At 48.4% G+C, this 12,487-nt stretch overlaps 5 protein-coding genes across 5 annotated transcripts; 2 read left to right on the top strand and 3 right to left on the bottom strand.

The window, feature by feature from the left end:
- Window positions 1-2,487, top strand: N7510_002705 (DUF3435 domain-containing protein; the record flags this gene model as incomplete). The annotated part of the gene is made up of 4 exons (XM_056974632.1): window positions 1-380; window positions 435-696; window positions 742-1,064; window positions 1,119-2,487. The coding sequence occupies 4 exons, from the start codon at window positions 1-3 to the stop codon at window positions 2,485-2,487; spliced, it is 2,334 nt and encodes a 777-aa protein (XP_056839749.1).
- Window positions 2,488-3,830: 1,343 nt separating this feature from the next.
- N7510_002704 (DNA-binding domain-containing protein) lies at window positions 3,831-4,624 on the bottom strand (the record flags this gene model as incomplete). The annotated part of the gene is made up of 2 exons (XM_056974631.1): window positions 3,831-3,859; window positions 3,910-4,624. The coding sequence occupies 2 exons, from the start codon at window positions 4,622-4,624 to the stop codon at window positions 3,831-3,833; spliced, it is 744 nt and encodes a 247-aa protein (XP_056839748.1).
- A 2,668-nt stretch (window positions 4,625-7,292) lies between these two features.
- Window positions 7,293-8,459, bottom strand: N7510_002703 (uncharacterized protein; the record flags this gene model as incomplete). The annotated part of the gene is made up of 2 exons (XM_056974630.1): window positions 7,293-7,461; window positions 8,419-8,459. 2 exons carry the CDS (start codon window positions 8,457-8,459, stop codon window positions 7,293-7,295), a joined length of 210 nt encoding a protein of 69 aa, XP_056839747.1.
- A 427-nt stretch (window positions 8,460-8,886) lies between these two features.
- N7510_002702 (uncharacterized protein) lies at window positions 8,887-9,945 on the top strand (the record flags this gene model as incomplete). The annotated part of the gene is made up of 2 exons (XM_056974629.1): window positions 8,887-9,299; window positions 9,354-9,945. 2 exons carry the CDS (start codon window positions 8,887-8,889, stop codon window positions 9,943-9,945), a joined length of 1,005 nt encoding a protein of 334 aa, XP_056839746.1.
- A 200-nt stretch (window positions 9,946-10,145) lies between these two features.
- On the bottom strand, window positions 10,146-11,188 carry N7510_002701 (uncharacterized protein; the record flags this gene model as incomplete). The annotated part of the gene is made up of 2 exons (XM_056974628.1): window positions 10,146-10,806; window positions 11,166-11,188. 2 exons carry the CDS (start codon window positions 11,186-11,188, stop codon window positions 10,146-10,148), a joined length of 684 nt encoding a protein of 227 aa, XP_056839745.1.
- Between the last annotated feature and the right edge of the window lie 1,299 nt (window positions 11,189-12,487).

Raw genomic sequence — 12,487 nt, 5'->3', positions numbered from 1 at the left:
ATGCATTCGTCGTCGTTAACGAGTAGCATGGTCTTGTGCAACTCGCCCTCCCGCCCCAATCAACCGCTGGAGATCGATAGCGATACTTCTGACATATCTTTCCAATGCGACTCTGATGAGTTCGAGTTTTCGGATGCTACCAGTGTGTCTTCGATTGAACCGAATTCTCCTGCGCCGTTCCCTCTCCACAATAACGACGATGTGTCCTCCAGCCGTTCTCAACATTCTGCCAACCGGCCCAGAATCCTCGACGGACTGCCTGAATTCAGTGATGACCCGGATGATGAAACGGATGAAGATATTGCAAATGTGCCGCTTGACTATGGACAATCGAACCAAACCAAAACCCGGAGACAACGCATCGAGCATCGCTGGCACAAGTGAGAACTCAGCCAGACTACTTATAGAGCACGCTTATTTTAACGCGAACACAGATACTGCCAGGTTAAAACCGCCAAGTCTGATGCGTTACCGATATGGAAAGACCCAGAAGAGGCTCTTCGTCAATCTACATCCAACGACATTTACCGATTTTTCAACTACTGCATGAAGCTGAAGCGCGGTCAGGACGGTCGACATCTAAAAGGCATATCGAAAGCAAGCGCCCTTAGAGCGGACTGGAAGGGATTTCGGGGTTACTATCGCCAAATTAATCGCAGAAAGATCAGCCCCGAAGATAGCGAGGAGATCAATGCTGTGAGTCGTTTTCTCTCGTACGATGGATGGTCCTAACGAGCCCAGGGTATTCGGAAACTCATCGACAAATATGGTCTCAACAGACACGAACGCGGCAAAGAGCCGGTTTACGTCCAAGACTTGACCGAATTCAATGAGACAATTCTTCGTACCCAAGAGAAGCGCTTCCATTTGGGCTACGAGCGTATCCAGTTGTGTCTCTACACTATGCTTGGGATCTTCACCGTGAACCGCCTCAATGCACTCCTTTCGCTACAATTCAAGCATTTGCAGTTGTCCATTCAAAGAGACCCAGAAGGCGGTCCCCCAATATTGTTGGTGGAGATCAAATCCGAACACACGAAGAAATTTCTGGGTACATCACAGGCGTATGTTCCTTGTGTTCTCCTGAAATGGTCCTCCGTCTGACACTGCATTTTTAGTAACAATTTCCCTTTTCCTGAAATCATTGATGACCCATCGCTCATTTTCAGCCCTCATGCATTCATATTCGGTATCCTGTTTTGGCTTCAGGCCTTTGAAGTTCCCCAGCTCTCATCGATGGAACAAGTTCGCAAATTGCTCATTCAAAGTGGCTGCCAACAAATGCCGTTGCCTTTACGGCCAGAAGTGGAAGAATATTACGTATTCTGCCGCGTAAATGCTGCTCTGGGGACACCGGGAATACAGTGGGAGAGCCCAATGTCCGTGGGAACCATGTCTGACCGCTTGAAATCCTTGGGGGAGATTCATGGATGGCTCCACTCAATGTTCTCTCACCGATTCCGGTATGCGGGAGGAAAAATGTTGAACGAAAGTGACGAAGTCAGCCAAGCGCAGCAAAACTTGATCATGAAGCACTCGGACACCAAGACATTCTTGGACCACTACTTACCACGACATATTGACACCGACATGCAAAATATCATGAATGGCCGGAAATCCAACAAACCCTTGATGCGTGCCATTACGCGAATGAGTCGGTGGATAGATAAAAGGCGTCCTCGACACCTCACTGCTGCGCAGAGGGAATCTCTTCGCAATCATCCAGAATACCTTCATGTCAAACAGCGAAGGGATGAGCAAGCAGCTGCCTACAGAGAAAACCCCGATCTCCAAAGCCAGTTACGACTAGATAAACTGACGCGTGACGTGGCGAATACTTTCAGTCGGCTGGAGCGGACCTTGAGAGACAAAACAAGAAAGGAATTTGACCGAAAGCAGGCTGTGATGGATATCGAGCGTCAGTTATCCGGGTCAGCTGTTGATGACGAGGTGGCGAAAGAGTTGCTTCGTACTGAAGATCATATGCTCCCCGAGCAGATCTATCTTCTGGAAAAATTGCTGACGTGGCCCGTGTCCAAGTCTTTAGAAGCCGAATGGGAACGGCGAAATGCCGCAGTAGCTGCTATTTCACAGTACTGCTCCGTACAAGAAGGCGGCCCGTTGCGTGGAAGACGAAAACGACTACCACCAAACGATGGGATCAATGAAAAACCAACAGCCATTGCAAATCGCCCACCCAAAATCAATTGCGTAACCCCCGGCCTATCACAGAGGGATCTTCTTTTGCAGCAGGCCGAAAAACACATCAAGGCCTCTAACAAACCCCTAAGATGCTTTCAATGTTACGGAAATACCATCCTGCCAGATCATCGCCGGGCGCAGGAATGGAGCGACTACAAATCAACTCTGAGGCATTTTCGAGAGAAGCACCTATATGATCGAAGGTGTCACATGTGTAGCGTTGACCTTCTGCATGAAATGCATCTTCGGAGACACGCCGAAGAGGTTCATCGCCTTTGCATGTAACGAAAAAGCAGCACTTCGGAGTCTGGGAGATTCAAATTGAAAATCGTGTAGTTATTCTATTGTTGAGTTCGTCCAAAATCGATTTTCCAACACGCGCCCATCTTTAATAATCACATAGGTGGTAAGTAGTCCTAGTTAGCTATACGATAGCTCGTAAAAGCGTAACTTGTGCAGGATGAATTGCGCTCTTCATATTCGATAAAAGGGTAGGCAGAAGAGACAGGATATTTAGTACCTTGGTACAGTGGCGTGAAGAGGAATCTCTGGTGAACTTGTTTTGTAGATTGAAGATTTCGGTGCAGTCGAGAGTGCTTTATGGCGTAACCGGCCCCTTTCATAAATTACAATTTATTACGGACCCTCGCATAACGAGGGTCCGCCACCCATATGATAAAGCCACCCATATGATAAAGCCACCCATATGATAAATTCTATCAACATCCAATTTTGATCTTGATCCATGACACCTATACCCCCCTAAACTATGGATATTGTATAGTAAAAAGACGTAGTAGATACTTGATTTTCGATCCTATCTGCGCAACCGCCGTCCCTCCCGCTTACATTGCATTCGTAGCTCTCTCATTACCTTCTTCCACCGCGGTCGCAATCGATCCAGCGCCTCTAAATCATCCAAATCCTTCTCTTGACGCTTTATATTCAGAACATTCTTTGAATAAATGATTCCGGATAACCTCGCGCGCCTCCCAGATGTATTTCTTCGCGCCTCCCTAATCGATTGGGCATGTGTAGTGGCGTTGAGTTCTCGGCGAAGTTCAACGGCTAGATGCGCTTGAATTTGACTACCCTTCATCAACTTCTGGAGGGTATTTTGAAATGTAGTCGAATTCTTATCCAATCGATCTAACTTCTTCTCAATTCTTCGAAAGCGGGATGTAGTAGTCGGTGTACTTATGTCTGTAGGAATACTACTACCTGATGATGATGGTGAGTCTGGTAATGGCGACAATGGGACTGAATAATCTGCCAAATCATCGCATACGATACTAGGATTGTATGGCCATAAGCCGGTTAATCGATAACCAAGCTTAATTGTTGAAGGTTTGAAAGTCTGCTGTCGGATAGTGCGAATTGACTGGAGAAAGAGGTCTTTTGTGAACTTTGTACAACCACTCATAGTTGCAGCTTCAACTGCCTCACTATGCCAATGTTTGTAAACGTTGAATACTCCAACATCTAAAGGCTGAAGCTTGTGGCTTGAATGAGGCGGTAGAAAATATAGAATAATGTCGCTCTTCTCACAAAATTGGATGAATTCCCTAGTGATATGAGCGCTAAGGCCATCACAAAGGAGGAGTCGATATTTCCCTATAGTTCGGCCTTTAGTTTCGCGATTGAAATGCTGGATCCACTGGTAGGCAAGTTGTTGATTCATATATCCAGTATCGTTGACTGCAATACACTCCTCGGTGATGTTGTCGAACCATCGAAGGAGAATCTGGCGGCCGGTAAGGATAATGAGTGGTGCAATCACGAAGCTACCATCTGCATTCACAGACTCAACGATAGTCACTAATTCCCGGTTGGTATCTGTCCCACTAAATATTTTCTTCGTAGGTTCCCTAGTGATAATCCACTGATCTTTGCCAACGCCAATTTGGAACCCAGTTTCATCAAAGTTGTAGATATCTTGGGGTAGAATCCCCTTCTCGACAATAATCTGATGATACTGGTTGAACCACGCCTGTGTAGCCGTTTTATCAAGTGCTTGCATTCGCTCGATGTCTAGAGCTCGTCGTCGTCGTCGTTTGAAGTCAGGATGACGCTTTAGAAAGCGTGTAACCCAGTGTTCGCCGACCGAGATAGATGGGTCCGATCGCGCTTCGCGGAGGATAGAGTTCGCCGCTGCTTCCACTTGTTTTCGCTTCGGGCAAAGGCCTAAGTCATCCATAGTATCCATAAAGGTACAGAGCACCTTTTCCTGGCTTTCATTGAGCAATCTGTGGGTTGGTTGGCGCTGTAGGAGGGAAGGTCGGCCTTGCCAGCGATATCGAAGCCGCTGGTAAGGAACATGATAATCTCGCGCAGTCTTCGAGATATTTGGTTTCTCCTGATTGGATAGCGCGGCGAGGGCATCCTGGATTCGATTCTCAATAGTTGCATTGTTTTCAGGCATTGTGGTGGATGGAAATGACGCGTTGAAGTTGGGGAGTTGAAAAAGGAGAATATTTATCATATGGGTGGCTTTATCATATGGGTGGCGGACCCTCGTTATGCGAGGGTCCGTAATAAATTGTAATTTATGAAAGGGGCCGGTTACAAGTTGTGTCGAACCCAGGTGGAGAATTGATCCGCCACTAATTACCCAACTAGTAATGATGGTGTGTCATCATGATCACAAGATAGAAGAAGTCCGACATTCTGAAGATACTCTGGCTATCTCTTTAATAGTGCAGAACGCATAGTAAGCGAAATAAGTGGACAATAACAAAAAAATGAAAATCCGAAAGCAGTTTAGTGCTGACGAACTTTTATGCATGGATCCACCATGCTGGCATCTCGACAAGTTGCCATAACCCGCTTGGGCTATTTGGAGATCGATTATTAAATCAGTGTGGGGGTTTTGTCGTGTACGCTCAGGGTTGGCTCAGGGTTGGCTCAGGGTACGCTCAGGGTTGGCTCAGGGTACGCTCAGGGTTGGCTCAGGGTACGCTCAGGGTTGGCTCAGGGTACGCTCAGGGTTGGCTCAGGGTACGCTCAGGGTTGGCTCAGGGTACGCTCAGGGTTGGCTCAGGGTACGCTCAGGGTTGGCTCAGGGTACGCTCAGGGTTGGCTCAGGGTTGGCTCAGGGGGTGCTCAGGGGGTGCTCAGGGTACGCTCAGGGTTAGCTCAGGGAGTGGCCCGGCGACCAACACTCAGTGAGACCAACGTTTATTGTTGATCTCAGTTACGCCGCGATATGCCTAGTCAAACACCTTTCATGCTTCTGCGGCAAGTTTTTGCGCAGTTCTAAATCTATAACATCTTTACTTGGGGGCAACCTGGAAAGCATGGGATTCTGAGTGGCTAGATTTTTTCTGCGATATAATTAAGTCAATATGAAAGCCTCAAATTTTTTTGTTCTTCCGAGCCTTTCGTACTAAGTTGTATTAGTTTAACGCGAAATGAGAAATTGAATTGTGATACAATCTAACCGTTCTATTGAACTCTTTGAAAGGGTCCTGTCCTACAGTAAAAGCGAAATCAAATTTGCAGTTCCAATTTCGCAGGAGTTTGGATAAAGAAGCTGGGCTTTGAGGACTGGCTCAGCGCGTGGTACGATTCATTCGAGCCCCTCTCTGGGTTCTACTGTACTGTAGAAGAAAGGCAGGGAAGAGAACTAGGAAAAAGAGGATTCAATACGATCAACATTTTAATCTTTGGGTAGTTTGTCATACTACATAAAATACAATACTGCATAGTGTTTACAGTTCCGCATATTTGAATGATCAACCGTTGTTGCTACGGTGAATGAAGGCAAGAGAAAGTGGGTCCTCAGTGGCACACTTCAACAATTAACGCCGTGCATCGCATTGGGTTAGAGCTCTATTTTGCACATCATCTGAACTAAATTCCTATAGTCGGGAACTTCGACAGTTTGCACACGACTACACCGGGCGGAAACTCCGTGAGGCAAGACAATAAGTAAGCTCATTTAATAGGTGAGCTCATTCAACAAGTACGGCAGGACCTTCTTGTTGCTGGCTGGTTACTATTCAACATCACAAAGAGTTTCTGACGGCAATTCAGCACTACTTTGGACAGTTTCAAGTCGATCAATAACCCTTGTAAACGGCGGACCTGTGAATTGCCTGTTGTGGTTAGTTTTACCGTTTTCGGTTTAGCGCCCCAATACATCGTCACGGAACCTTCCCCTTCCTCGCCCCGACATAAAAGTCCCGACCTCGCCTTCTTCGACCTCCGTTCCTCCCACTTTCACCCTTTTCCTGCCTCCATCCCCTCTATCTTGCACTCGTCGCTTCACCCCTGCAATTTCGCCCATCCAACTGGATTTCCCGTCCGCCCCACTCACCCTTTTTTTTTTTTCGGTCACAGACGCGGCTAAGCCCTTGTTGCCTCACCTCCAACTTTTGGGATCGGGATTATTTGGCCTCTCTACGCAGGTGGCGCTTTGAGGAGGCTGGCTCGCCTTTGGAAGAACATGTCCGTGAGCGACGCAGTGTCAATTATTCTTCCACTCAGTGCTCACCCAACTAATCAATACAGTCACTCGTTCCACGGACGCGTGGATTGTCTCCTCTCCGTTTCCCTGGCTGACCTTCCTTGCGGCTTCCATCTGACGGTTCCCCACCTCGCCTGCGCTCGTCCGTCCGCATGACCCACTTCTTGCGTCATTCCTGGTCTTGATCACTGCGCTGTTCTGTCGCCGTTTGGTTGCCAGGTGACTACAGGCGCTCTATCCAATGGCAAAATACCTCATTTTATCATCTCAGGCTCGTGTTTAAACCTGGTGGTCTAGGCAGACATTGCTGATTAGCACCCTCGAGCTCTTGACCCCAAACTTCGTCGGTCCCACAATCCCGAATTGTAATACTTGTCCGGCTCCTGAGGAGATGCAGACAACGGAAGAGATCGCTACAGTACACAGGCTTCTCCCTTTCCCTGTGCATATCCACCCTCAGTCAAGTCCATGTGACGTCGAGACACGTTGACGTTTAATCGCCAGCACTCCACACGCCTCGCTTCGTCTGGCTCCGTCTGAGGTTGCATTGCACAGTCCCCCGGTGTCGCAGATCTGCCTACAGCTTCCTGTTCTCGGGCGCAGTGGCGCTTGACTGCATTGGTTACTCCAGCTCCTCCTCTTCTTCAGTGGATGACACTTCGTCATCAGACCAAGGATTACCTGCGGCACAGGGAACACGATAGTGCTGGAAAACCGTGGCCTGACGCAAGACCAGAGTCGGCATGGTCCTACCGCAGGCACAGCGAACACAGGAGTGCTGGAACTCATAACTTTGCGATAAAAATTGTCTAGGTTCAACTTAGCACTTCGCGATCAATTCTAATTATTACCTGAATTCTACCTCTACCTTCCTCAGAGCATTTCGCTCTATTAACAGTGACCATTTAGCATCACGTACCACTCGGTCCCATACTGGGTCTCCTATTGGCGGGATTCTTCAAATGTAAATAATGAATGTTCCAAATGGCAGCAAAATACACTAACTATTGGATTTGTGGCCGTCACTTCTCCAATTTCCAACGACCATGAACGGGGCACCCTAGCAAACTGGATTCGTGGCCTGTTTCCTATCCAGACCATTATACTCCCACTTAATTATTCTCTAAAGACGATTTCCCCTTCGGACGAGGGGTATTTGGAGCAATAGACTTTCTCCTCGAACGGCTCGACGGCATTCGGCCAATCGTGGGGCTAGTTATGTGCTCGAAGGAGTTCCTGGGGGCGTCACTGTTGATCGATTGCGGGATTGTACCAAGGCGTGACTCAGGAAGAGATTGGATTTTGGTAGACATGGTCAATGGAAGACTTGGTTTGGTCACTTTATTATTGTCGGGGGGTATCTGCCGGTATTTGAAAAACCCCCTGCGATAAAGGAAGCAAGATGAATCATTTATAGGCTATTCTGCCATGTCTTTTTGAGAAGATCTTGAGCCGCAATATTCTCATTCGTAGGCGACTGGCTTTCCAATAGGAAAAGCACACATCGCGCAATGTATGCGCATGGCTAATTACCAAAATGAGAAGGCAGTGAAGGCCAGTAATGATTCTAGTTGAGCCTCGGGCATGGCCTAGAAAAAGCAAAAAGATGTGTTATTTTCTGCATGCAAGAGAAATTGCAGGGCTGTCTTGCAACGTGTTTGCGATCGTGCAGGTGCCCGCATTGCATGCAAAGGTACCGTTCGGGGATGCGAGTCATGGCATGCGTGCAGTCGTGAACAAGTTGCTACGTGTCTTCCAGGATTTGGGCGCCTTGCTTGGGCAGCTTCATGCTCTCCTTATCCAGGCCTTTTACAAATTTCGAGTCAATTTAACGGAAGAGCATGTGCATTGCATTACACTAAGTCTGTTTTGGTCCAATTCGGTCCGGTTTATCAGCGTGGTTTTTTTTTGCCAGGCATTGTCATTGTCCGGCCATCATATGGTTCGAGTGGATCGTGTCTGCTTGTAACCCAGTCCCGGCGGCGGCTATCTGGGTAGAGAGTCGATCTGGCTGCATGACGCCTTGGGTGTCTTGCTCACTGGGGTTGTTGTTCAAACCAGGAGGGCTGAGCTGAGGAGTGTGTGGTGAACTTTGTGGCCTAGGAGTATCAAATGGCGGTGAGTGAAACGAGGCTGTCCGTGACAGTCCACTGAATTCTCATTCCTCTTTACATTATCTTCCAGTTCCCTGCCCCCTCCTACTACCCTTCACCACAATGACGACTTATGTTTTTTACAGCCCTGACGGCGCAATCAATAATTTCTTCAACTCGAACACTACTGTAACAAGACAGCAATGCGATGAATTCGCCATTTCTCGCGCTGGCGGTGTGTCCACTGCTTTACAGATGCAAGGAGTGTGCAGCTATACCGTGACAGCGGGGCCTAACAAGTCCAAGCTCTTCCAGTTTCGAGATGAGAACTCTACCATTGATATGGGCAACATTAAGCTTGCCAAAGCAATCCATCCCGAATTTGTGGCTAGCTGCAAATATCTCGGGACCATAGGCGATTCACCGCCGCTCTATATCTACGAGATGGAGAATCTTCCTGGGACTGCTCACATTATGGCGCGCATCGCACCAGACGACATGTCCCGACAGCGTAACACTGTCATGGACTTTGCAAGGTACGCCTAGTAAATTTTTCCACTCCATTTGCTAGAATTAACATTTTGGAACAGGTTCTTTGCACAATCATGGAACAACGATCAACGGCCATGCTCAGATAAAACCGCTATCTTGCTTGCGGAGTTTCAATCAAACTTCGAACTTCTTGCTCGAGACCTGCCGTCTCGCTTTGCACCAAACCTAGCAAGGGTCCGCAAGGAGCTCCCGTCTCTCTTCTCAAAAGCCCTCCCTTTTGTTCTTAGCCACGGGGACCTTAACGTGATGAATCTCCTCACCAATCCCGAAACTGGAAATATCACAGGGATTGTCGACTGGGCTGAGTCAAGGATTCTGCCGTTCGGCTTCGCGCTATACGGGCTTGAGAATATTTTCGGCCGGATGGATTCAGAAGGGTGGCACTACTACGATCGCTACCGCGAACTCGAGAGCCTCTTCTGGCAGACCTTTCGGGAGGAGGCTTATAATTTCTCTGACACTGATTTGCATTTGATCCGCGCTGCGAGGATGGCTGGATTTTTCTACCATTATGGATTTGTTTTTGATATGAAAGGTGTGGTGCAAAGTGTGCGAAAGGACCAGCCGGCTGGTTCTCTCGCATATCTCGATGCTTTCTGTACTGCTGGTGAGTGGACTCCTCTTTCGTGAGCCGGCTTGTGATGCGTTACAAAGCAGGCAGGGAGGTAAGATATCATGAGCGGATGCAGGTATTCCTATATGTATTGACAGGAAACTCTGAACGTATACATTGATAGTTGGTCCTTTCAAAGGATACTTTAGCAAAAACACCGGTAGTGACACACCCGATATTGAACTATCGCGGTACCATCCTTAGGTAAAGGATACACTCAAAGGACAATGTCCTCACTTCGGAGGATAGCCATAAGCTGGTTCTCCGTTTCGATCTTGTCGTTAGTAAAGACTTGGTGGGTGCCTCTGACAGTTGGCGCATGAGATTCTCCGTCCTTGAACTCAGTCATGCCTGGCTCTTCAAGAAAAAACCCGGTGATGCGGAAGGGCGTCCCGCAATTCTTCACATCTCTCTCGTCCAGCATAACGGTGCCGTTATCCGCGAGGACAAACTCACTCATCATCGCCGGCACATCATTAGTAAGGACTTGAAGCCCGAGGATATTGACCAAGTGATGGGCTTGAAGGTATATAACTAGTTCCTGGAAGAACAAAGGATCGACGTCATTCAGACTGGTTGTTGGGCCTTGGCGATACTCGTAGGCTTGCATCTCGCCACTGGCTGTCAGCTTGAAGATGTGACCGTGAATCTCTGCCGGTTTGATATCTGCGATACTAGTGGGCTGGGTCCAGCATCCCCGAACGGATTTGAGGGACGTCCCAAGCATGATTTTGTCTTCCTCGATTTGGAAGTGTCCGTGGATGAGGTGGACTCCAAATATTTTCTGGACATTGAAACGCGTAAAGAGACTGGCAAGCTCCTGAAGGTGAATCCGCTGCACCTGTGGCTGGTCTTCGTCGTTCGGTAGAAGATTGTAACTGTTTCAATGTGATTAGCGCACTGCCAGTCTAATCGCAAGGCATCAAGGTAAATGTACGCCCGCGATGACTGTTGTAGGTCCTTAATGGTAGGAGGAACATGAAAGCCAGGGATAACAATGGGAGCTGAAACAGCGACTGCCATGATGGAAATGAGCTTGGGAAGAAGTTATTCGTTGGGGATGCAGCAGTTGATGGTCAGAGGATAGGATATTCTGAGGATAAGGAAGCGATAGGTGGTCTTTAAGTATTCATTAGGCGCTCAATCCCTCATTAACTTTCCAGGGAAGCACGAGCGGTGCAAAGCTCTCGCTTTCTTAACGCTTGACCTACTGGTACTTGTTTATGCTGGCGGCTACGCCACCTGCAGCTTCCCCGTCATGCTGAAATTCGGAAGGCTATTGGATCAGGTTCTCGGATAGTGGATGAATCTTTTCACCAGCAAGGAGCTACACCTGTGAAAGTGTGCTTAGAAGCTTGTCTCCTGCTTGGCAAGGGCCAAAGCTGTCATTACCATTGGACCATAGCACAGAACCGATGTGAAATCCCGTGCATTAGCGCGAGGCTGACGGTTCTCTCACCAAAAAAAATTGGAGGCGCATCCTCAGCATAAAAGGGCCATTTCATTCGACTGAGGGCGTCCGAGCTAGGAAATGGACGGCTGGTACCCTACTGACGTGGCCAGCAGCTTGCAGCATTGCATGCCAGCTTGGAGCCTACACGGGCCTCGGCGACGAGTAAAACACTCTTCTTTTTCCCTCTGGGAGCTTGAGCGCTTATAAAGTCCGGTTTATCCAATCTTTGCGCTCATTCAATGACCGAGCCCGACAGTGTGCATGTTGGCAACCCTGTCTCCAACTACCCCTCCCATGAGGCACACCACTCTCAGTGACGGAGAATGAGTGGCGCACGGCCAGCGCATTCTTAGCGCCTGGCCCACAATCTGGGCCAGCGGCTACGCTGGTCGAAGAGCAGATCCAAATGCGGCTCCTCGCGCCGTCACCTCTTTTCTGAAGTAACCAAAGGATACATTTGAGGGGCATTAACGGTACCGTGTGCGATTGGTGGACCGAGGCTACGTGAGGCTACACGGTCCTTTCACTCGAGCAAAATATTGGACCGCTGCCCCGCAGTGCGAACAAATCAGAGTAGCTTGTTCCCTTCTTAGCTTGCGGTACTTCTGCAAACTGCATAAATCGGCGGAGCAGCAAACTTCTGCCGTGTTGTTCCTTCAAGTAAGACTCGTCCCGAAGGAGAGATCGCGTAAGACCGCAATAACTGTGATGCTCTCCCTTTCACTGACATTGGCCTTAAATGGTACTGTGAAGAACTCTGGGCTAACAAGTTTAAGACACGTCACAGCGGACAGCGGTGAGCATCTACGCATTCATTAGCTTTTCAAATGAGACAAAAGTCAGGCGACAAGTCCTCGCTTATGGATGAATATTCAAGAAGCCAGTGTCCACATTCATCTCCATTCTAGACAAGCGACGAGGTGGCGCTAATTCAGCGCCAGCCTCGCCATCCACCAGGCCTTGCCTTTCCCAGATGTCTGAGCCACGTCATCCAGACATTGACGCACATGAACTTCAACAGTTTGCACACGAATACACCGGGCGAAAATCGGTGAGGCTAGACAACAAGTAAGCTCATTCAACAGGTAAGCTCATTCAACAGGTAA

This window comes from Penicillium lagena, assembly GCF_028827675.1.
Source record: "Penicillium lagena strain IBT 129212 chromosome Unknown utg000001l_segment0_segment0, whole genome shotgun sequence".
Lineage (NCBI taxonomy): Eukaryota > Fungi > Ascomycota > Eurotiomycetes > Eurotiales > Aspergillaceae > Penicillium > Penicillium lagena.
Note: the sequence above shows the minus strand (reverse complement) of the source record. Positions and strands in the feature narration are given on the sequence as shown.